Genomic DNA, 26,215 nt, shown 5'->3' with positions numbered 1-26,215 from the left:
ATATAAATAAATACTTTAAAAAACATCACACCTACTTATTATAAATCAAAAATAAATATACAGTATAAATTTATTCATTAAATATTTTAATTATTGTATGATGACAAATATATTATATAAATTTATATATTAAATATTTAAACATCACGCCTTCTCAAAAGCAACAAAAAAAAATGCATGATTTTTGTTTTCTCAATGATTTAACTATAGTACGGTAACTATGGTCAGTCCATCACTATGGTTAAAGTTTTATACCCAAATTTCATTGATGGAAAAGCGGCTCGTAGAAATTTGGGTTTCGTATCTGTGCTTTTACAGTGTTGACGGTTTAGAGAGAGAAAAAAGAAGGAAGGGAAGAAAATAGGGCTGGGCTCATGGCCATTAGGGTTTAGGGTTTACTGAGAGAAGAAGGAAGAGGTCATCGGCTTTATAAACCCTAATGGAAGAGGCCCTAACTGATTTTTAGAGAGAAGAAAAGGAAGATGGGATGGTGATTTGGGATAGTTTGAAGAGGGTTTTTCATTTTCTTGGGGAACAAGAAGCAGAGCTACAGGATTAGGTTTGAGGAACTAATCCTATATGTACAATTGCTTGCTCATGTAAGTTTACAGTTTACACTATATTGTTTATCTTTGTTATCACATAATCAAAAACAAAATATTGATTACTTGGTCCTGTAGTCACACTCTCTGCTTCTCATTCATCAGTAAAAGACTATGTTTTGAGCTCTAATTTGTGCCATAAACAGTATTTTCATAAAAACAATTATCACAAATAATCACAGAAATCTGCATATATATGATTTACTATAACAGTATTTCATTTACATAATGATTTTCCATAATAGCTACTGAAATCTGCATCTATTTGTTTAATTTTTTTTAAAAAAAGGGGAAAAAAAATTCATACCTTCAATCTGCAACTGTGGCTTTGAAGAACACAGTGGGGATAAAAAATTCTATTTTAGGTTTGTTTTTTGAAATAATTTTTTTTCAAAAGCATGAAAGTAGCAATGGCTGCAATAGAGAAAACAGGAAAAAAAATAATTTATCTTTCAAAAAACAATTATAGGTAAAAAAAGATACGATTTTTTACCTGGTTTAAATCGTATTAGGAAAAAGGCGCGCTTTAAACGTTTTTATGAAAACTGCACGATTTTTTCCCGACCTTTTAAAACAACGTCGACGATTAAAAGGCGATTTGCTAACTATGGTTTATGTAGAAGTACCTGTCCACTGCCATGTTATATCCCTTTGGTTCTCAGCCGAACCTTGACCAAGAGGAACAAATTCAATGAATCACAATGAAAAATCTGAACTATTTTCTGATAGTAATTGATGCTCCAATGGATGGTTGTCCTAATGGCCAAGGAAAATTAGAGAAAAAGCTAATCTGAGTGCTTCATAGAGCAGGTTCTTGAGAGAGAGATATGGCGGAAAGTGCAGCAGCATTTGTCATAGAGAAGTTGGGAGAACACCTCGAGAAAAATTTGACACTCCTCTTAGAAGTGGAAGGAGATGTTCAGTGGATCAAAGACGAGCTTGAAAGCATGAGAGTGTTCTTGAAGAGTGCTGATAAGAAAAGTGATACTAATGAAGCATTGGATGCTTGGGTTCGACAAGTGCGAGATGTGGCCTACGATGCTGAAGATGCCCTTGATGAATTCATTTTGCGAATGGAGGGTACAGAACAGCTCAATGGATGCATCGAGTGCTTGATCTCTCTTGCTCACTTTGTCGAAATACTAAGGATCAAACATGAGGTAGGAACCAAGATACGGAGCATTAAAGAGCGAGCTCGTGAGATTTTCGCGAGAAGAACAAGGTTCAATCTTGAAAAAGAAGAGATGACATCAAATATCACTTCTAGCGGACAGGAATCTCCATTGGCAAATTCATATTCGGTTGAGGATGAACATTTGGAGGGAATTGGGAAGAAAGTGCAGATGCTGGAAGGATGGTTAGTAGATGGTGATCTACAAGTGAAGGTAATCTCAATTTTGGGAATGGGTGGTCTAGGGAAGACTACTCTTGCCAAAAGAATTTATAACATGGAAAATATAAGGAAACACTTCAATTGTTGTGCTTGGGTTACAGTTTCACAGCAATTTACAAAAATTGAAATTTTGAATTCCATTCTGAAAGGATTTTCTCAAAGTCATGAAGACGAGATAGACGAGGGAAATTTACGGGGAAAAATCCACGCATGTTTACAAGATAAGAGATACCTCCTGGTGTTAGATGATGTGTGGAGCGAAGATGTGTGGGGATGGGTTCATACCATGTTTCCTGGTTTAGTAAATGGGAGTAGATTCCTCATCACAACTCGCATTGCAGAAGTTGCTTCACCCATGCATGTAAGGAGCATGATTTACTCGCTCGAACCGCTATCAAAAGAGGAGGCATGGTCCCTGTTTTGCAAAAAGGCATTTTGGATAGAAGATGGGAACACTTGTCCCTTGGATTTGGAGGAAGAAGGGCGACAAATTGTCAAGGAATGTGATGGTCTTCCGCTTGCAATTGTCGCTATTGGGAGTATGATGTCTAAAAAGGCCAAGACATCAGTTGAATGGGCAAAGATTCGCCGTAGTCTTGCATGGGAATTGAACAACCATCCATATCTTGAAGGTGTGAGGGGGATTTTGTCACTAAGTTTTAAGGATTTGGTGCCCCTCCTAAAGTATTGCTTCTTTTACTGCTGTTTGTTCCCAGAGGACTTCAAGATTCGCCGGTCAAAATTGATTAGGTTGTGGGTTGCCGAGGGATTCATAGAAGGACATGAAGGAATGACAAAGGAGGAAGTTGCCGGGGATTATTTTAAGGAATTGCTTGATAGGAATTTAATTCATGTGGCAAAAATTAGTACAAGTGGGCAGGTTAAAGCCTGTCGGGTACATGATGTAGTGCGCAAGCTTGGTCTTTCTTTGTCTCAAAAGGAGACCTTTGGGGTGTTTCAAGATGGAAGAGACAGGAAATTCGACAAGAAAACTCGGCGTATCGCAATCCTAAACAGCACTTTATGTTCCTCTGCTGAGATGGAAATATCTCATCTTCGAACACTTCTCTTGTTTGTTGCATACAGATCAATACCTTTATATTTTCCTCAGTTGATGCATAGCTCACAATTTTTGAGGGTCTTGGATCTACAAGGCATCCATATGGAATACTTGCCTGAGGAAGTGGTACACCTTATTCATCTGAGGTATCTTGGATTGAGAGACACAGGGATCAAGAAGGTTCCAAAGTCTTTAGAAAAACTAAGGAGCTTGATAACATTGGACTTGGAGGGATTCAAGGGAGCTTTGCCAAGTGGTATCTTTAAAATACAGACTTTGACATATTTGAATGTGGCTCAATTTGATGTTGGTTTTGTCATACCACTGGGTTTGAGGGTTCCAAATGGGATAGGAAGTTTAATGAACCTCCAAACACTAGGATATATTCGAGGTGATTCGGACATTGTCAAGGACCTGGGGAACTTGAGACAGCTCAGAAAATTAAAGATCCAGTTAGAGAAGAGTGAAGCTGGGAATGAATTATGTGCATCTGTTCAAAACATGGATTCGCTACGATCCTTAAACATAGCATCCTGGGATGCTGATGGAAGTCCTTTACTGGTAGAACATATATCACCACCTCAGACACTTGAAAAACTAAGTCTTTTTGGTGCTTTAGGGCATCTACCATATTGTCTTAAATCTCTTCCGAACCTTCTTGTATTGTATTTGGGCTTTTCCAAACTCAGTGAAGACCCACTTCTCATCCTTGAAACCATGCCTAATCTAAGAGGTCTCTATCTGCGCAGAGCATATGTTGGCAAGCAAATTGGAAGACTTAGTCCAAGCGGCTTTCCTAAACTTCAAAGACTCTGTCTCCATTACTTGTCTGAGGTAGAAGAATGGGGAGAAGTGGAGGAAGGAGCCATGCCACGCCTCTGTCAACTGAGCATCCATAGTTGCAAGAAATTAAGGGCATTGCCTCAAGGCTTTCAAGGCCTCCGTGCCCTTAAAGAATTGTTCATTACGAGTATGGAAAATGACTTTGTTTTGCGACTAGAGTGTGCAGATGGTGAGGACCGTTCCAAGGTGCAACATGTCGCTGAAGTTTGGATCAATGGGAAACAGATGAACAAATGATTGTTGGCTCGCTAGACTTAAGGAGTAGGCCCACAATCTCTCTGGTTTATGGCCTAATTCGTACGTTTCTATATCAGCTTGTTCAATACCCAGCTAGCTTTATGGCCTAATTCTTGTGTTTCTATATCAGCTTGTTCAAATACCCAGCTAGCATTTGCTTTTGATTCTAACTAGGATAATTATTTTTTATTTTGTTTCTTTAATTTTTGCCGACTTACTTGGGATTTGCTAGTTCACCATGCACTGTATTCATAAGAAAATAAAGTATTTATTGAGGAAATTGTTTCTGAGGCAGCCTGCACTTCCAAATTATGAAAATTCACGTATAGATCAGAAAACATTTGTGGTATTACCAAATGGTCCAATTATTTGCCAATTTTATGTCATTTTCTTGTGATAATTTTATTTCAGTTTTTCCCCAAGTCGATGTCAGCAACATCAACCTGTCAATATTTTTTCATTTATTCAATTTTCATTGCCTTTGCAGTAAGAAACTACTAAAATCGAACCTCCACATACATGGAGCGGTTCTACTAGCAATATCCAACAGCTCTACACTTCAAATTTTTGTACATATGGAGTGGTTCAACATTAGCAATAACGAACTACATTTAAATTTTTCTCTTAATTATGGAGCGGTTCTACATTAGCAATATCGTACAAATTCATACTTAAAAGAAGTTTCCAAGCATGGACTGGTTCGATATTAAGTACATACTAGAAAACTTTCTAAGTATAGAGCGGTTAGATATTGCTAACTGTTGAAAATTGGCTAAAAGATATTATGTTTTTACGGGAGTAGAATGTCATTTATTTCTTCCAGTAAAACCTAATGGCTACTAAATTATCCTTATTGTTTTAATTTTTTTCTATGTTATAATTTTAGTTTTAGGATTTATTTTTAAGATTTTTATTTTTTAGGAATTTTGGGTTTTTATATTTTATATTTTTTTATGAGTAGTATTCACATGTATTGTTCATAGGGGGTACAACTTTCATTATGAAAATTAAATTTAAGTTATAATATATAGGTCATTTTAATCATTTTATGGATATGTAATGTCTTTGAACATTGAATTACTATGTATAAAAGTTATGTGGGGGCTTTGAGATGCCAATTCTAAAGCGAGAAAAGCTTAGTCTTTTGGAGGAAACCCTAAGTTTCATTGAATTATGTATGTGTTTGGCTTGTTTCTTGTTGATTTTACTATTTTCTCAAACTCCTGTATCAAATTGGTATCAGAGCCCGCGATTTACACGGAAGTTACTATAGCACACACAAAAGTTACTATAGCATGTACGAAAATTACTGTAGCACCACATTTTTGGGTGCCCTAGGTCAACAACAAAGGGAAAGTTACAATCTGGGTCTACGGTTTTCTGATTTTGGTCAAACTTTTGTCAAAACAGTTTAGATTTTGTTGATTTCAGCAATTTTCTATTAGTTATTTGCCTAGGGTTTGTGATTTCGCCGAATCCATAACAGCGAAAATGTACAACAGAATGAGATTTTTGTAGATCCACTATGTGATCCTATAAATGATAAAATTGAGAAACTTGAAAGGTAAGTCCAACATCTAGTGCAGCAGTTCGGGAGCTTCAATAATGGACAAGATGATGATCTTTCAACTCATGAGAATATCGAGTACAGGCCTTTTCATTTTTGCGCTTCGCATGGGGAGTCGAGTGATGGGGATAGTGACAGAAGACCTAGAAGTGCCAAACATCACTCTAGGGTTTTCGATTTTAAGGATAAAATTCTTGAATTGAACTCAGATTGTATTGTAAATCAACCGAATGTAGATTGGGATATGCCATCAATCTTCAATATATATTAAGATGAATAATAATATTTTTTAAGCGATCCGATCTATATTAATGATCAAGATGATGATGATGAGATTTTGGAAGAGGTTGAAGAATATGGAGAGAAGGCACCAGAAGGATTGATGAAAATCGTGACCTTTGAAGATCTCATTAATATCGAAGAGGTAGTGCATTCAAGAAATTCAGGGTATTGGAATCATAGTAGTGTAGTGGAAGCATGTCGATTCAAAATCTGCAAATTGTAGTCCTGATTCCTCAATATACATATTATGATCCGTTTCTTGAGGAATTATCTTTACTACAAATAGTTTTTAAGCCAACAAAGAAAAAGAAGGTTGAAGAAGGTCGTTTTTTATGCTGAATTTATTTTAGCACACTTCAAAACTCGATGATGAGTTTTCTCGAACCACGGGAGAATGATGGAGGGCACATTATCTTTATCTATTATTTTTATTCAATTTCAAAAGGGTGCGATTTGTACAGAGTCGAGGCTCTCAACAATCAAATTTGAACCCACTTTCAAATAGTATCAAGAAATATGGTTTTAATATTGGAAATTTTTGTAATAGCCTTAAATATATTTTCATCTTTAATTATAAAATTTAAAACTTCAAAAATAGTATAGGTCGAGTAGATCTATGAAAACTTGAAAATCTTGAAAATTGACGTTAAAAAAATGCATTACAAGATGCACTATTTTCAAAACTTAACATCTATTTTTTTCTCAAGTCTATGCATCTTATGTCGAGATGATCAATTTGATGATATTTTGGTATCAAGACAATCTCTTCTAGGGAAATTTTTGAGGTAGGCTCTAATTTGATTGTTTAGAGCCAAGGCTTTAAGTAAACTTTTCCCATTTCAAAATATATATATTATAGTTTTTAGTTTTAGAATTTATTTCTAAAGGTCTTTAGGTTTTTAGGAATTCTAGGGGTTTTATAGTTGTTTTATTTATTTTATGAGTAATATTCACAAGTACTACTCATGAGTACTATTCATGGGTACTACTCACAGGGGTAAATTTGTTATTATGAAAATTGAGTTTAAATTAAGATATATAGGTCATTTTAATTATTATATGGACATGTAATGTCTTTAAACATTGAATTACAATATGTGAGATGTGTGTGAGGTCTTTAGAGAGTCAATTACAAATGATTTTTTGAAATTGAAAGAGATAAAGCTTAGGTTTTTGGAACCCAAGCTTGTGTATGGAGAAGAAGCCCTAAGTTTCTTTAAATTATGTTTATATTTGGTTTTTTTCCTGCTGATTTTATTGTTCCCTCAAATTCTCTTGCATCAAACAACTAGAATTAATTTTAGGACTCCAAATTTTGGAGATGTAACCTCTTCAACCAATAGATTAACCTCAATAAAAAAAAAAATCATAATTGTAACCTCTATGCACTTGAAAAAATAAGGTTTGATAGAGACCTTCCTATTTTTAAATTGTGGTATCTAAGTATTAGAAAGTTTTTTTCTTTTTTAGGATAGTAGTAATTCTTAAGTTATAAATAAAATTTTATGCTGAAAAAATCCTCCCCACTAGGTCTTATGATAGAGGGAGTAAAGTATTCATTTTGACTTAGTATTTTACTTTGTGTCCACATTTATTATGGGACAATGTTTCTATGAGGCCAGCCCGCATATTGTAGAAATGCGGGCTTGACAATAATTATATTTTTTAAATATAATTTGATCCAAATTTTTAGAGAATATATAATCTTTAACATGGAGATCATGAATATGAAAAATAAAAAATAAAAATAAAATAATGAAAACTAGAAATATATTAATATTTTTTTGATCACTAGTTAAAATTTCATTTAGATGGACCACCTATTTACATCCATCTTTAAGATGGACGCTTTATACCTCTTGACCGTGCAAATTAGAGAAATGCGGTTCAGCTCGCATGAAACAATTTTCCTTTATTATGACAACAAAATAATTATTTTAATGGCGATCTTTTGCTAATTGGCACTAAATTGGTAGGAATATTAATGGCATCATATAATGCGAACTTATCCCTATGCCTTCGACTCTTAACAACATTAAATGGCTGGGATTTCATCTTATCGAATATAAAGGGTCTTTATTTAGACGACCGAGCAAATCAATTTCTAGTACATTTACTGAGGAAAAAGCTTTTATAGAGCCGAGGTTCTAAATAATCAAATTAAAGCCTGCATCAAAATTTTCATTAGAAAATATTGTTTTGATGTCTAAATACCCTCAAATTGATCAGCTCAACATCAAGATGCTTGATCATGGGACAAAAATGGATTTCAAGTTTCAGAAATAGTTCATCTTGTAACGCATTTTTAGACTGTCATTTTTCAAGATTTTCAAACTTTTATACATCTGCTTGACCTACAGTATTTTTGAAGTTTTAAATTTTATAATTAAAGATGAAAGTATATTTTAAGACTATCACTTAGATTTCTAATATTGAAACCACTTTATCGATGATATTTGAATGTGCGCTTTACTTTGATTGTTTATAGCATTGGCTCTATAGAAACATCACCCATTTACCAAAGGACACGGTTAGCGTGTGGCCAGGCCGCATATTCTATTTTTTAGAGTATATATAATCTTTAACATAGAGATCATGAGTATGAAAAATAATCTAGACCGTTAGTTACAATTATTTTTAGATGGACCACCTATTTGCATCTATATTTAATGTCAATGCTCTATAACTTGGTCCTAGAAATGCGGTCTAGCCCGCATGAAACAATTGTTCTTTACTAAAGGATGCGGTTTTGATTAGTCAACCGACTCACAAAAACATGTGCATCTCCTCATGCATCACGCGTCCATCGTAGATGGGCGTTAAAACAATGGTGCTTCTATTATACCTCAAAATAGATGGTAGAAAAATATATTAAAATAATATTATTATTATTTTTGAAAATTAAAAATTCTATACTCATAATCACTATAATAATTGGGATTACCGAATTCCAAAATTTTGGATCCAAAATCCATCATAAAGATGAGTTTTGAAGGGGCCGCACATCTACAGGTGAGTCGGCTAACTCACCAAATTCTTTTCTTTCACCAAATATTTATATCGATTCTAAATAGGTTTACCCTTGGCAATTTACGTAATTACTTTGCTCATCTTTGCTATTGAAAAAAAAGGGAGATACAGCTAACCTTGGCCCTACTTTCTAAGCATGTTCCCCCTCCCCCCTCTCTCTCTCTCGAAAAAAAAAAAAAAAAAATTATATAAATCACACGACTGACCCAAAAACTCTTTATTTTTCACCTCCCCTAAGTAAAAAAACTAGTTTCTTTTAGGATAAAAATACTTTTTTCATTAGGCATGTTTCTCTCACCGATCTTGTTTTTCTAAATGATGCCAGTCAGGTACAATGTATGTCAAACTGGCTTCAAGAAGCCCGTCTGGCACATTGTGTGCTGGCCCAATAAAATTTTAAAATATGTACCAGTCTGGCACATGATATGCCAGGCAAGCTTCATTTTAAACAATATGCCAGTCTGGAACACATTATATTGGACGAGCTTTAAAATAAAACCAGACCAGCACATTGTTTAAAAGAGAGCCGGTCCAGCACAAATTGTGTCAAATTGATTTTATTTTTAATATACATTGTAAGGGGGAACTTTTTTTCTAAATAAGATTATTTTTAAAAAATTGGTTTGTTGAAAAAAAATAAATAGTTTTAAGATTAGTAGTATGGTTTACAAAAATAAGTTGTTGTTTCTTTTGTGGTGGGGGCTGGGGTGTACATGCCTAGAAAGCACGATCAAGGGGCTATCTATTTGGAAACTTCTCGGCAGAAAAAAGATAAGATTAATTTCAACATTTGTATGCTAGAGATAGGTGTACTTAACATGCAAACAACCCCAATATGGTATGTATGAACTGGAATGCACCACACTTGTGCCTATAAAAGTACTTTACCTCTTCTTTACTTATCTGCTCTCCCTTCCATTTACAAGTAAATGGCCAAAACACTTACTTCTTCATTGCCTTTTTATCCAGCCCTAACCTTTCATATTGCATAGCCTTCCCATGGTTACTGTTAATATTGCATAGCCTTCCAATTAGAATCCCATGGGCAAAACACTTCTTCTTTGCCTTTTTATCCAGCCCGAACCTTTCATATTGCATAGCCATGTAGAAGTAAATGGCCAAAACCTTTCATATTGACCATCCATGGTTACTGTTAATTTTGGTGGGAGATAGTGGGATACTAGTTGTGCAATTCTCGGCATCTCAACCCTTCAATCACACCCTCAACTATCAATCACAGTTTCTTCTTTTCTCCCATTTCTGTCTATATGATTTGTGGTTTATTTATGCATTTATTTGATTGTTTTGTAGTTCTGAGTTGCTTTTATTTGATATATTGTAGACCCATGTCTCAAGAGCTCTCTTTGAATTTTAGGATCTTGACCTTAGTAGCACACTGCTTAGTGTAAGGCTTGTGACTGTAGTTGCTGCTCTTTCAAGTTATGGACTGGTTAAATTATGTAAATTACCTGGGCTTAAATAATTCATTTTGTAAAAGAACTAGCAATCAGGTATAGGTGGAATCGGAAAATAGGGGCGTGGTGGAATGCGTTTGGAGCTCGACATGCATCTGGACTCGGGGTGACTCGTGGATCGTCCGTCCAAAATCACCTTTAAAAGGGTTAGTTATCATTGTGGTTTGTGCGCATCCTTTGAATGCAGTTCTGGAATTGTGCCTTAGGCTGCTGCCGCATTGTGCTTCAGCTCAATGATCAGATCTGAGAAGCACGCTGAGCTTGACAACCTTTGCTTGTGCTCAACATCGGCCCAAAATTTTCATCGCCATCTCTGTCACTATGGTGGCTTCTTCACTGACCTGGAACTTCCAAATTACTCGGTGTATGCTCCTCATTTACCACCTACAGTCACCTAATGGTGTGCCATGGTCAGCTTAGGATCTGCTGTCGGAGCATTAACAGTAGCAGCCGATGAACTGAAAGAAGAATACAATAGTGTAAAAAGAACCATTTTGTCACATTCCATAAAAAGAAGAAATTGACCATGTTGTTGGCTTAGGATTTACTCCATTATATCACTACAGGTTTTTCTGTAATGTACCAATCTTTGAGAGGAGGAACATATAAATTTCTTGTAGCCTCTTTTAGTGGAATTAACCTCCCTATCTTCTCTTTTATTTTTCTACGCAATACATTTCTCTCCGGGGGTAGCAATGAGGTCTGGTCAACCCGCCAACCTGGTGGGTCAACCCAAACCGGTCCAGGTCCATGTGTTGGAATGAATCCGGGTATCAATTTAGCATCGACCCTATCGGGTCTAGTGACCCGGTATGAAATACATAAATTATATGTGCTAAAGTTAAAAGAAAAAAGAAAAAAACAATCTTTTAGGGAAAGAACCCCGGCTTGATTGGTTAGCGCTTGACGATTTGACGGCTATTTCCGTCAACTATATATATATATATATATATATATATATATATAAATAAGTCTTCCCAACGCCTATAGGTAAAAATGAACGTTCAAAGTTCATTGCACGGTCACTCGTCCAGTAGTGTTTTATTATTCATTTTTTTTCTACAAATTAGAATGATATGAAATTTGGAGCGTGTGTACATCTTAGTTAGGCGCACCTAATAAAAATATAAAACAAATAATTCACAAAAAATAACCAAAATACCCCCTAAACTTTTCGGGGTTATTTTGGTCACTTTTTTCAAGTAAAATATTTTTTGATATTTTTCATAAATTCGCCCCTTTTTATAAATTCGCCTATTTTTTATGAACCACGTTCCAAATTTTAGGTCACTCTGATTTGTAAAACAAAAATGAAATATGAAATACGAAATACTACCTAATAATTGTGGCCGTACGATAAACTTTAGATGGTGATGATGGTAGGTAAAATCACTGTTCATTTTCGTCTATAGGCATTTTGTAGTATCTTCATATATATATATATATATATATATATATATATATATATATATATATATATATATATATATATATATATATGAGAAATGATCGTATAGGACCCTCCCGCATCCATGCGTGTAGGACCTCAAAAGATCACTATTAAATTTGGCACGAATCTATAAAAAAGTCAAATCCCACATCCATGTGATAAATTTTTAGAGATCCGTGCCAATTTTAATGGTGATCCTTTGAGGTCCTGTACATATGAGTAGGGGAGGATCCTATAGGATCATTACTAGGCTCTAAACAATCAAATTCGAGCCTACCTCAAAAATTTCACTAGAAGTGTATGCCCAAATATCCTCAAATTCATCATCTCTACATCAAGATGCATGGGTATGAGAAAAAAATGGATTTCAAGTTTTGGAAATAGTGTCTTTTGTAAGGCACTTTTGGAGAGTAAATTTTCAAATCTTTATAGATATCTCGATCTACATTATTTTTGAAGCTTTAAACTTTATAAAATAAAGATGAAAATATATTTTAAGGCTATCAAAAAGATTTCCAATCTTGAAACCATATTTCTCGACCTTATTTGATGGTAGGCTCTAATTTGATTGTTTAGAGCCTAGGCTCTATGCAAACCGCACCCATATATATATATATATATATATATATATATATATATGGAGTACCTGCTGTACAGCCACTGTACACCCATACACGAATGGCCCAGATTGAATCTGAACCATTTTGTGGCAAATCTGATGCTTACGACCTCATTTCGTGTTTAAATTTTAATTTTTTTTTCTACAAATCCAAATCACTTGAAATTTTAGGTGTATGTTTTTCTCATCAAGACGCACCTAATAAAAATATAAAAACAAGTAATTCATGAAAAACAATTGACCAAAATATCTGTAAATGTTTTGGGGGTATTGTGGTCAATTTATTTAATATAAATTTTTTTTTGATATTTTTCGTGGATTCAGCTATTTTTGAATAACAGAGGCTTAAAATTTTAAATGATTTGGATTTATAAAAAAAAAGCTATAATTCAAATACTATCGAATATCAGTGATCGTCAGATCGGCCCAAATTCAATCTGGACCGTAAATGTTTACTATAGCAATATGTACCTAGGCGCACATAATCTTTTCCCCCATATATATATACTATAAAATTTTAAACTATTTAATTTCCGGACCCAAGTCCAGTCGTGATCCGGCTGACTTGGACTCGACCGGGTCGGTGTTAGGTATGGGCTCATGTACAACCTAGTCAGATTGTCAACTCGAACGGCACCCAACCCATTGCCCCCACTCTCTCTCTCTCTTGCAAAGATGGGTACGTACTTGTGTACCTTCAAATGGAAATATAGAGATCTATAACGTTTGTGTACCTTCAAATGGAAATATAGAGATCTATAACGTTTGATACAAATGGCTAGCTAGCTGGAAGAATTCTCATGGATGAAGGAGCTTTTGGTATTTGGGAAAATAAATGTTACAAATAATAATCGAACCACAATAGACTATAAGTGGAGAGAGAGAGGAGTACGCATATGATCATTTTTCAGTCCATAGAATTCCAATATTTATTACAGAGTAAAGCACACTTCCAATATTTTGCTGGAAAATACCTTTTGCTATTTCAAAATAATATCTCCATTGCTTCCTAAGGTTTTGAAAGTACAATTTATTGAAAATGGTATTTTGTTTTATTTGTAAAGACAGAAGTGCTCGGTTACATATCTTACATTGAAGGCCAGGTTCATGTGATTTGTTGAAATAAGTGGATAGCCTCTACGGTTGCATTCGAAGTACTCAAAAGAGAAAAGGCCTGTGTCGAGGATACAAGCACACAAATGCGTGTGTAAGGGTATAAAGACACTTGATGATGTACTTTGCATTTGGTACGTTATATGCCCCTCACCGGAAAACGCGTCCGGGTCTCGCTTTCCGGGTCTTGACTTGTATTTCTTTTTACCACGCCACACTTTTCCTCCAGCTGATTCAGACCCCTCCATTGGATTGGTGCCTAAAGGATGCCCACCTGTGCGGGTTTAGCTAGTGACTCGTCTTTCCTTTTACCACACCACATAAAGCCTCCCTCTAGTGGATTGGTGTCTAAAAGGCATTCAAATAAATTGGCTCCAGTGCTTCACTGCACACCAATGAAGAGTACCGTGCCAGTGAAGGCGCACATGCGATGTGTGTCCTCTAGTAGATTGGTGCACTCTGGTGATTTTGTTACTATTTGATATAAACCCGTTGGCAAAGCCCATGAGACACCGATTGACTTACGGGTCGTGCATAAAAAGTGTAACGAGTACTTACCCAAAACTCGAAGAGTTACTGCATAACTGTTGGATATACGTTGTGTGCCACGTTGCAAGTAGAAATTTCAAGAGACGTAATTCTTGACTTCCGGTGCACAAGGTGAAGGTGACAAGGCACTTTGTCTTGCTATAAATAACGCGTTATAACCTCCGATCCTCTATATAGAAGCAATATGATATCCTAAGCGTTTTGTGTGAACTCTCTCTCTCATAAATGCAATTCTAATAGTATTTTTTATTTTAAAAAGTACTTGTGTGTATTTCAAAAAAATAATATGGTTTTTGTGATTTTTTTTAAGCTGTTTTTTGTAGAGAAAAAAAGCTATGGTTTTTTGTCCCACGTTAACGAGGCAAGAGTTAATTGAATAGTATTTAAGAGTAGGCATTTCCATGCCTTATACTCTTAGTACAAGGTGAGAGAGATGGTACATGTGCCGACCACGTGAAGCTTGCAACACGCACACATAGGTGCGAAGGTGAAGGCGTAGGCCCGAGGGTACTTGATGGCGCACTTTGCACTCTCCCATCAATGCATGAGGGTACTCGAAGTTTTGCCTCACCAAAAGCTAATCCAATAAAAGAGTAAATTAAAAATGCTCCATTGTGTCTTAAAGTTTACAGAAGTATAAATGTGTAAAGTGTAAATGATGAATTCCATGTATAGAAAGTAGTACAAAACCAAAATACCACCGTACGTACCTTGACAAGTATAAAGAGAAGCACAAAAAGGCAATACCTACCTACTGTCACATGGGTCAAAAAGTCCAAAATAAAAAGATATAGATGGTTTTTGAAAAAATTAGAAAAAGAAAAAGTTTTACATTATCCCTCTACCATGTTTTTTATCACAACTTTTACCTTCAAACTGACTTTTTAGCAAAGACCCCCCAAGACAAAAATCATATTTAAAAGAAAAAAATACCTTTGTTGGACCGAGAGCCACTATTGCCGGATTGCTTGCTTTATGCACCGAACCTCATTTACGGTATGTCGGACCTCTTGGTCTATATACCTGACCATTTGTTCAAAAAGTACCTTCCTGCCACAATGGGTAGCTGGACTGCCACAATTCACTGTCAGCCACCACCATAAAGTGCTGGACCGTCTTTGATGAGTGAGAATCTGCAAGAATGTGACAACTTCATGTACGAGCACGAATATTTTTGTCCTTCAAAATATGACTTTTTGACTTGGAAGTGTTTTCTATAAAAGGTAATTTTGAGGTAACGTTACGATAAAAAAAGTTGAGTCATGGGGGTTTTTGTAATTTATTCATAATTTTTAAATTTAAAAGAACTATTAAAATACTTTTCACTACTATGCTCCTAACTCCAAGGCTTCAAAATTAGTAGTATTAACATATTATTTCAATTATTTTATTTAATATCAAATATAGTAATAGATTTATATATTATTATTTTGTATTTTTAAATAAAAATTATATTTTTATTTATTTTAAAATTAAAAAGAATCGAAATCTTTTCTCGAATCAGCCGAAGTACCGAATTGCTTTATTTTTTTAGACCAAATTGAAACAGGCTCTGAAACGAATCTAACCACATTGGTTGGTGGTGCTTGTAACCACAACTATAATAAGTATAGAACCTCCTTATAACTCTATAATATGGAGTCTTTCTCGCATACAAGATAGAGTTTTTTAATGCCTTTTACTTATCTCGCAATACATCTTTCTCTGTGATTATCCAGGGAGCATAACATAGCTGTCATATCTCTTTCTACTCGATTTTCTCTCTCTCTCTAAATCTTCATATGTCTCTCGTGTTTATTGTGGATTTTCATGCTCAAGTGTAGAGCTTTGGAACATCAAAAGAGACATATCTGTTTTTCCGTATCCTGATAACAAATTGCCCATCTTATTACACATCTTTTACAGTATTGAAGGTGGCAAATATCATTTTGAAATAGCACTCTTGTGTGCCCGAAAACAAAAAAGAATCGAACTTTGATTTTTTCAAATCGTGCTATTTTTTGCCCATTTTCACCCAACCCAATTTCCAACAACTCTAATACTCTAGTTCTCACATTACTTTGTGCTTTTGTATTGGCGAGATAGTTTCATCAATCATCAGCTCCCTTATATTTTAAGGATAGTTTTGCTTGGTAAAAACTAGTTACACAATGATTTATATTAGTAAATGACAAATATTATTTTGAGAAAGTGATATAACATGCATGGGATAAAAAAGATTGAAACTTCTTTTATCCTTACGTCATTTAAGTAGCATTTGATAACATTCTCTGCAGTTTCTTTAGTAAAAACCCTACAACTGATTTTCCTGAATTATGTGAGGAAGGTGACAGCTAGGAACCTTGTTTGGCATTGGGAAAGCTGGAAAATGCCTATCTTAACTATTCACTATATATTTCATTGATTTGATAAACGAAATGCATATTTTGAATCTTGTTGCATCCTATATAATACATTTCTTATAAAATATTAGTACAACATATGCCCAAGGCATAAATATAACCTCGGATTTCAGCCACTTACACAAAGAAAAAGACTTTGTAGGTTTGGGGTTTAACAAAAAGTGCAAGCAAAAAAAAAAAAGCACAAATATAACCCATCAATTATGATAACATGATGGGTGTGGTTTTTATATGGTTGAAACCATAAACAATCCAATCAAGCCGCACCTCCAAATTTTATCAAAACATGTAATTTTGGTTTAAAAATTCTTAGGATTTTTTTAAAACTATTTTCATAACTAATTATAAAATTTTAAACTCCAAAAATAGTTAAAATCAAGTAGATCTATAAATATATGAAAATATTGAAAATGGATGGTCTAGATAATGTGTTGCAAGATGCACTATTTTTGGGACTCAAACTCTTTTTTTTTCTGTCTTTTTCATATTCGTACATCTCAATGCCGAGATGATCAAGTAAAGCGGTTTTCATAAGTAAAACAACCTTTTTCGAAGGATTTTTAGGTGCATCTTTAGTTCCACATTTTGAGGTTACAACCATATATAAACTTTTTTCTAATATGATAGTTATACAAAAAAAATAGCAAAAAGAAAAGAAAAAAGAAAATATAAAATCATAGCAAAGTACCACCAAATCAGAAAAAAATCAATTAACATGGCAGTTTGAGATTATCTAAAAAAAAACAAAAATTAAATACAAAAAAAAAAAAAAAACCCTTTGAAGATTGGTTTTTTTTTTTTTTTCTGACAATCAATAAACAATCACAAAATGAGCATCTGTTTTAGAAAGCTCTAATTTTGTAACCTCATGAATGATCGTGATTAACAATGTGCATCAACATCTACTCGATAAGAAAGAATACTAATGCTGAATACAAATAAACAAACACTATGTTTTTATAGCAAATTGCTAAATAATTTATTTAATTTTTGCACCTATTTTGATGTTAGCAACATTGAACCGTCCATATTTTTTAATTACTCAATTTTCGTCATCTCTGTAGTATGAAACTACTAAAATCGAACCTCCATATCTATGGCGCAGTTCTACTATCAATATCAAACAGCTCTATACTTAGAATTTTTTTTATATGTGGAGTGGTTCTACACTAGCAATATCGAATCACTCTATTGAATTTTTTTTCTAAATATGGAGCGGTTTTACATTAGCAATATCACACAAATTCACACTTAAAAATAGTTTCCAAGTATGAAATGGTTCGATATTGCGTATATACTAGAAAAGTTTCTAAGTACAGAGCAGTTAAATATTGCTAACAAATATATTTTATTTCCACAAGAGTAGAATGTCTGTTTACTCCCTCGGATAAAACCCCAATTAGAATTAATTTTAATACTCTAAATTTTGGCGATATAACCTCTTCAACTCATAGGTTGAACTTCAATAAAAACAATTTCCTGATTGTAACCTCTATGCACTTGAAATAATAATGTATTGTGGTTGAATAGATATTATCCTATGTTTAGATTGTGGTATCTAAGTGTTTAAAAAACTTAATTTGTTTTTTTTGGGATAATCATCTAATAATTCTTATGTGATTACCAAAAAATTTTGTTGGAAAAATCCTCCCAAATTGGAGTATCTATTTTGACTTAGTATTTTACTTTGTGTCTATATTGATTATGACAGGAAAATAATTATTTTGATGGCAAGTAGGATTATTAATGGTATCATATAATGAGAACTTATCCTTTTGCCATCCACTCTGAACATTAAACGGCTGGGATTTCATCTTATCAAAATATAAAAGGTCTTTATTTAGGCTGCGGAGCAAATCTATTTTTACTTCATTTACTAAAAGACGCGGTTTTGGTTAGTCAACACACTCACCAAAACATGTGTGTCTCCTCATGCATCAGGCGTCCGTCTTAGAGATGGACGTTAAACAATGGTGCTTCTAATATACCTCAAAATGGATTGTTGTAAAACATATTCAAAAAATATTATTTTTATTTTTAAAAATTAAAACATCTAAATTTGATCGCTATCATAGTTGAGATTAACAAATCCCAACATTTTGGATCCAAAATTTCAACTTAAAGATGAGTTTTCTAGGGGGCTGCACATCGACAGATGAGTCGATTAACTCACCAAACCCTTTTCCTTCACTAAATATTCCTATCAATTCTAAATAAGTTTACCTTTAGCAATCTTATCGTAAGTACTTTGCTCATCTTTGCTACGTACTTACTTTGCTCATGTCCCCCCTAAAAAAAAAAAATCTTTGTAAACCACACCTCTAACTTTAGAACAATTTATTTTTTCACCCCCCTTAAGTAAAAAAACTAGTTTCTTTGATGATGAAAATACCTCTTTTATTGCGCATGTTTCTCTCACAGGTCATGTTTTTCTAAATGAAGCCAGTCTAGCATAATGTGTGTCAAACCGGCTTCTAGAAGTCAGTCTAGCATATTGTATGTTGGCAAAACATCATTTTAAATCATGTGCCAGTCTGGCACATGATGTGCCAGTCTGGCACACTAAAGTGCCAGGCAGATTTATTTTAAACAATGTGCTAGTCTGGCACACATTATGCTGGACCAGCTTTATTTTAAAAAATAAAACTAGATCAGCACATCGTTTAAAATAGAGCTATCCAGCACACATTGTGCCAAATTTATTTTATTTTTATCTTTTTTTCTTTAGATAAATATACATTGTAAGGTTGTATTTTTGTCCTAGATAAAAGCTTAAAAAGCTTTTTTTTTTGGGGGTCAAGGCTGGGGTGCAAGCACGGTCAAGGGGGTATCTATAATTTTCCGTTGAAGAAACTTTTTGAGGGTTAATTTTAGGACATTTCTACAAATGGCAGAAAAAAGATAAGATTAATTTCAATATTTGTATCCCAAAGATAATGTAATGACCATGCAACCAACCTTACTATAGTAAGTATGAACTGGAATGCACCACACTGTGCCTATAAACGTACCTCCCCTCTTCTTTACTCATCATCTGCTCTGCCTTCCTTTTAGAAGCAAATGGCCAAAACACTTACTTCTTCCTACCATTGCCTTGTTATCTAGCCCTAACCTTTCATGTTGCATAGTCTTCCCATGGTTTAGCTTTGCCTTTGCTTGGTCCTTAGTAGTTAGGATGCTTTTCATTGACCATCCATGGTTTCTTTTTTGTTTTGGTTGGAGATAGTGGGATACTAGTGGTACAATTCTCAACATCACAACCCTTCAATCACACCCCCAACTATCAATCACAGTTTCTTCTTATCTCCCATTTCTGTCTATATGTTTCTAGTTTATTTATGCATTTATGCGATTGCTTTTGTAGTTTTGAGTTGCTTTTATTTGATATACTGTAGACCCATGTCTCACAAGTTCTCTTTGAATTTTAGGATCTTGACCTTAGTAGCACACTGCTTAGTTTAAAGGTTGAAAGGCTTGTGAATGTAGATACTGCTTGAAATGGTTATGGAGTGATGTAAACTACTTGGGTTTACATAATTCATTTTGGAAAAGCACAAGCAATCAGGTATTGGCGGATTCGGAAAATAGGGGCATGGTAGATTGGGTTTGGAGGTTGACAAGCATTTGTACACACGGTCACTTGTTGGATTGTTCGTCCAAAATCAGGGTTAGTTATGTTAGTGGATTGTACCCCATCTTTTGAGCGTAGTTTGAAATGTGCATGAGAGACGGGTACAATCATGTTATGTGTTGCGAATAGCCTTCACTAGCGAAAGCAATGTCGTAAACCTCCTCTACCCAAAGGTTTGAGAATAAGGCTGCTGCAATTAGCACCCTCAAATTTCAGGCACGCCGAAGAATAAGAAATTGTGCCTTTGGCTGCTACAGCTTTGTCTTCCAGCTCAATGATCAGATCCGAGATGCATGCTGAGCCGGACAATCTTCGCTGGCATGTCACCTTCGCCAGTGCTGAACTTCGTCCCTGAATTTTCATCGCCATCGCCGTCACTATGCTGGCTTCTTCGCTGACCTGGCACCTCCAAATTACTCGATGTATGCTGCTCTTTTACCACCTACAGTCACCTAATGTTGTGTCATGGACAGCTTAGGATCTGCTGTCGGGGCATCAACAGTAGCAGCCCATGAACTGAAAGAAGAATACAAGAATGTAAAAATGACCATTTTGTGGCATTCCATAAAAAGAAAAAATTTGACCATGTTGTTAGTTGAGTATTTACTCCATTATATCACTACAGGTTTTTCTGTTATGTACAAATCTCTGAGAGGAAGAAACATATAAATTTCTTGTAGCCTCTTTTAGTGGAATTGATCTCCCGACCTTCTCTTTTATTTTTCTTATTTTTCTACTTAACACAACCCTCTCTATTGGTGGCAATGAGGTCTGGTCAACCTGCCAACACGGTGGCTCAACCCAAACCAGGTCCAGGTCCATGCGTTGGATCTGGTGGGTTGAATTTGGGTCCCAATCTAGCTTTGACCCTATCGGCTGTAGTGACCCACTATGAAAATACATAAAATACATGTACTAAAGTTTAAAAAAAAGACACTTTTGTAGGAAAAGTGGGGCTTGATTAGTTAGTGCTTAATAGTTTAATAATAAAAAATAACTAAATTGCCCTCACAAACAATGTATAATATTAGATAAGTCACCGGTGTAGCATAACAAATAAATTTTTAAAAGATCTAATTTCCAGACCTTAGTCTAGTCGGGGTAAAGTATGGATTCATGTACATCCTAGCCAGGTCGTCGACTCGGAAGGCACCCTACTCATTGCCATCTCTCTCTCTCTCTCTCTCTCTCTCTCTCTCTCGAGTATGGGTCTAGCATACCCGACTTGGGTATACTCGACATGTCAGGCCCGGGTCCAAAACTTGGATCCGAACACTATACATGTCTAGGTCCGGGTCCAACTGGACCTAACCTGTACCCAAAAATTGTTAGAGATAAAATAACATGGCTTGAAATATAACAACGGGTGATTGTAACCTTGTTGTCAATAATACGGGTACATGATGCTAAAAGAAAAGGGAAAAAAAAGAAAAGAAAAAAAGATGAGGGTGACAATGGAGCCGGGACCCGATGGGGTAGACCCAAGACCCGACGAGTACGGATATGGGTTGAATTTTTTAACCCGACGGGTTGGGGTCCAAGTCCAAAACTTGGACCCGAATCTATTCGGGTCTGGGTTTTAGTTTAGCGGGATCCAACCCATACCCGACCCGTTGCCACCGCTAGTGCGTACTTGTCTACCTTCGAATGGAAATATAGAGGTCTATAATGTTTGATACATATGGTTAACTAGCTGGAAGAATTCTAATACTCGTATATACTGTCTCATTGATGAAGGAGCTTTTGGTACTTTTGCACAGAAAAGTTTACAAATAATAATTGAACACGAAAAGACTATAGAGAGAGGGTATGCGTGTGGTAGTTTTACAGTCAATAGAAGTAAGTGTGCAGGTATTTTGCAATGAAAAATACCTCTTGCTGTTTCAAAATAATATCCTTATTGTTTAAGACCATTTTGAAAGCACAATCTTGAAATGTGTTTTGTCTTATTAGTAGGGAGAAGTATTAAGATAAATATCCTACAGTGACTGTTACGTCCGGGTGATTTGTTTAAATATATAGATATTCTCTTAACTTGTGTTTGAAGAACCCAAAGGAGAGAAGGCATACGGAGCATGCATAACGTGCAAATACGATCCTTCATGTGCAAGGGTGCAAGGGCAATTGATGACACACTTTTCATTTTGCATCGGTGCATGAGGCACCCCTCGACCAAGCACATATGTGGGTGTGGCTGGTCTTTTTTTTTACCGCGCCACACAAATTGAGATCCTCCACTGGTTTGGTGTCTACAGGGTCTCCACTTGTGAGGGTCGGGGTCATGGCTCACTTTGCATTTTGCATCGGTGCATGAGGCGCCCCTCGACCAAGCACATATGTGAGTGTGGCTGCTCTTTCTTTTTACTGCACCACACAAATTGAGATCCACTGGTTTGGTGTCTACGCGGTCTCCACTTGTAAGGGTCTGCCTCATGGCTCGTCTTTACTTTTACTATGCCACACAATGCCTCTGACATATTGACAACCGTCTTTTCTTTTACCACGCCACACAATCTTTCCTTTTACCATGCCACACAATGCCTCTGACATATTGAGATTAATGGTTTAAAAAGCAGATCGGTGATTCGGATTGGGCACTTCAAAAACCGATCTGGATCGGCGAATCGGTTATCCGGATCAGGAATCTGTTGAATCAATCGGATTAAAGTTTTAAAAAAATCCGAAAAAATTATTAAAATTCATTATAAATATTGTTTTTTAGGAATCCAATAAGAAATGAGGGTACTACATTATTAACTTTCATTTTTTTCATCAATTTGTGAATATTAAGATGCTCTTGTATTAACTTAAGTATTAAATTTACATCACATAAAAGAAAAATTATAACATTATAATGGATAAATATATAATTGTACATGGATTATAATCAAGAGTAGACTAAATCAATGAAAGAATGGCCATTAAAACCTCGTTTTGGTGAAAAACCCTAATCCGCTAAAAAAACCCAAATTATTATAGCCTAACTAACTATAATCCAAAATTATTATAACCTAACTAATTAAAATATTATATAGTAAAATTATAATTATTAATTTACATTTTATAATTATTTTATTAGATAAATAATAAAAAATTAAAAATATTTTATAATATTATCTAATTTAAAATGTATTATTGACAACTGTAAGAAAAATAGTGCATTACATGATTTATAATGTAAAATTTAATAAATAAAATAAAAGATTTGGTTATCAATGTAAAAATTAATAAAATACGTACAAATTTTGGAAATAACACTTCTATTTTTCAAAAATTTAGTTTTTTAGGTTTCTATAATAAATTTAGTGAAAGATATTGTTAGTAGAAAAATGGAGATTTCAAATAGAATAAACTTTTTATTTTTTTTATTTTTATTTTTTGTATGCCTTTCATATTATTTACAAAAATAATTATACCATTATATACAACAAAAATTAACTGCTATACAAAAAATTAACTTTTTTATTTTTGATTTTTTATGCCTTTTATGTTATTTACAAAAATATTTATACCACTATATACAACAAAAACTACTATCCAAAGTGAAGTAACAAAGATGGGTATTCAACTTTGGTATATAAATACCTATATAATATGAACTAAGGTATTCACATAGAAACATTGGGGCAACCTCACACGTGTCCGCTTGTCGCACGTGTCCGGTTGTTGCACGTGTCTGCCGGTTCTCTCTAAACATGGGTGGTTCCCGTTTTATGTGTGGAACCGGCCGGTTCTCTCTAAACACGGGCGGTTCCCATTTTATGTGTGGAACCGGCTCGTTTTGTGATGATTTTCGAGTCGAATCGGACGAGTCCAGTTTGACTCGGTGTTTTTTAAAGCCATGATGGAGACCCGTCTTTCCTTTTACCACGCCACGCAATGCCTCCGGTAGATTGAGACCCTCTGGTGTATTGGTGTCTAAAGGACATTCAAATGAATTGGATCCGGGTGTTTGGTGCATACTAATGAATAGTGCCATGCCAATGAAGACGCACATGTGATGTGTGTCCTTTGGTGCAGTGGTGCGCCTTTGATGATTTGTACCCCTCCAGTATAAGCATGACGGTTGATTTCATAGGCACCAAGTGACTTATGGGTCAGGCATAAAAAGTGTAGGGATTACTTTCCTGAAACCCGAAGAGTTGCTTTATAATTGGTGGATGTAAGTTGTGTGCCACAATGAAAGTTGAGATTTCAAGTGGTGCAATTCTCGACTTCTAGAGTCACAAGGTAAAGGTGCAAGGTACTTTATTTTTTTCTAAATAAGGACTTTTGTCCTTTAGTCCTATACACATAAGCAATACAATACCCTCAAGGAGCTATTTGGACACCTGAAAATATATTGTCAATGAAATATATTACTGACGTAATACATTACTCTGTAATACATTGCTTGTAAATAGATTGCTACTGTTTGGGTAGTATTTAGATGCAATTTGAGAAATACATACCCACTGTTTAGTTATGTCTGGAAGAAATATGGAAAATGCATTACTAACCGTTTACCAGCACTTGTCTATAAACTGTCATTTCTTTCTTTTTTTTTGTCACAAAATTTGATTAAAATACGGAATTAAAGTCATCATCACATCATTCCAAAAAGATTTTCTAATAATAACATAATCACCATTCCAAAAAAAAATTCTAATAATAACTTGTACCATTTTAAAGTCATCATCACACAATTTGTTACTTATTTTACATGCTGTTGGCACTTACATGGAATCACATGTCTTCTAACATTATTAGACTTTGGTTTCAACATAATAAGTCATTGTAATAATATGTTTTTATTGTGATAAGCTTTATTTTTTTTTTTTTTTTATAGAAGTCTTTCAAATGTTTATCTATATAATTTCAAATAAGCAATAAATTTATAATACCAAATTAAAAATCTTTATAGTACAAGTTAAAAAATGAGAAGAAGTTTGATTTAAAATGTTTGGTAATTGCAGTAGAAAATGTTGAGGTATCGGAGGAAACTAAAGATGTATCTTATTTCAATTGGGCTTTTACTAATATCTTAATGAGGATTATATTGGGTGAAATTTTTTATTATAATTGTGTTGTGTAATTTATTATGTTGGGTGAAATTTTTTATTATAATTATGCTATCTAATTTTTCATTGATTAGATATGCTAAGGAGAAAAGGGAGAATAGAATATGCTAAGGAGAATGGATCCTAAGGAGAAAGGGAGAACAGAAAAAGTCGAGATGAGAGAGTAAAGCGCTTAAAAAAAAAATGGAGATAAGAGGAAGGGGTTTAAAGATAAAAAGGGGCTTACAAAAAATACCGATAAGAAGAAGGGGCTTAACGAGGGACCACCTTATACAAACCAGTTATTAGGGTTCAAGAGAAGGACGGGTTTAGAGAAAGAGAATACCTATGCAAATCGAGTAGACGGGGTGGCATTTTATTAAGCTGGGATAGGGCAGAGAGACACACTAAAAAAGATTTCTAAAAATTACACGCCAAGCGCGTAATAGATTTTTAACCTTTCACCACGCATAATGTAATATGTGTTTTATGATTTTTGGGAAATATCGAGTAATCTCTCTCCATTCGCTTACTATAGAGTGTACCTAAATAGTAGAAATGTCATATTTCCTAGTAATCAATTGTCATGTAATAGATTTCCAAGTAACCAAACGGCTCCTAAGTGTTGTGTGTGAAACAGCGTTTTAAAAAACGCCGAGCCGAACCGGACTCGCCCGGTTCGACTCGGAATTCGCGAAAAGGGATCGGATCGGTTGAAAAATCGAAAATTGTCCGGTTCTAGAGAGAACCGGACGATTCCGTACAGTGACTCGCCGATTCACTGTACGGAATCGGCGAGTCCGTACGGTTTTTTTTTTTTTTTTTTTTTTTTTTTTTTTTTTTTTTTTTTTTGTAATCCATGATAGATTTATTTGTAATACTTGATCAATTTTTTTGTAATCCATGATCGAATTGTTTTTGTT

At 34.7% G+C, this 26,215-nt stretch overlaps 1 protein-coding gene and 1 long non-coding RNA gene across 3 annotated transcripts; both read left to right on the top strand.

Annotated features, from left to right (window-relative positions):
* The first annotated feature begins 286 nt into the window (after positions 1-286).
* LOC18427620 (disease resistance protein RPM1) lies at positions 287-4,415 on the top strand. 2 transcript variants are annotated; one of them, XM_006836669.4, is made up of 2 exons: positions 287-599; positions 1,413-4,415. In XM_006836669.4, the coding sequence occupies exon 2, from the start codon at positions 1,430-1,432 to the stop codon at positions 4,133-4,135; it is 2,706 nt and encodes a 901-aa protein (XP_006836732.1). In that variant the 5' UTR covers positions 287-599; positions 1,413-1,429; the 3' UTR covers positions 4,136-4,415. The 2 variants fall into 2 exon arrangements, with proteins under 2 accessions (XP_006836732.1, XP_011620913.1); XM_011622611.3 differs by having other exon boundaries at positions 1,223-4,415.
* Positions 4,416-9,925: 5,510 nt separating this feature from the next.
* On the top strand, positions 9,926-11,023 carry LOC148780195 (uncharacterized). Its single transcript, XR_016042926.1, has 2 exons — positions 9,926-10,635; positions 10,719-11,023. It is a non-coding gene; the product is annotated as an uncharacterized LOC148780195 (long non-coding RNA).
* Positions 11,024-26,215: the final 15,192 nt, after the last annotated feature.

Source organism: Amborella trichopoda, chromosome 10 (assembly GCF_054954075.1).
Source record: "Amborella trichopoda isolate Santa Cruz 75 chromosome 10, AtrichopodaSantaCruz75HAP2 v2.0, whole genome shotgun sequence".
In the NCBI taxonomy this organism is placed as follows: Eukaryota; Viridiplantae; Streptophyta; class Magnoliopsida; order Amborellales; family Amborellaceae; genus Amborella; species Amborella trichopoda.
This window is presented reverse-complemented; position numbering and strand designations above follow the sequence as displayed.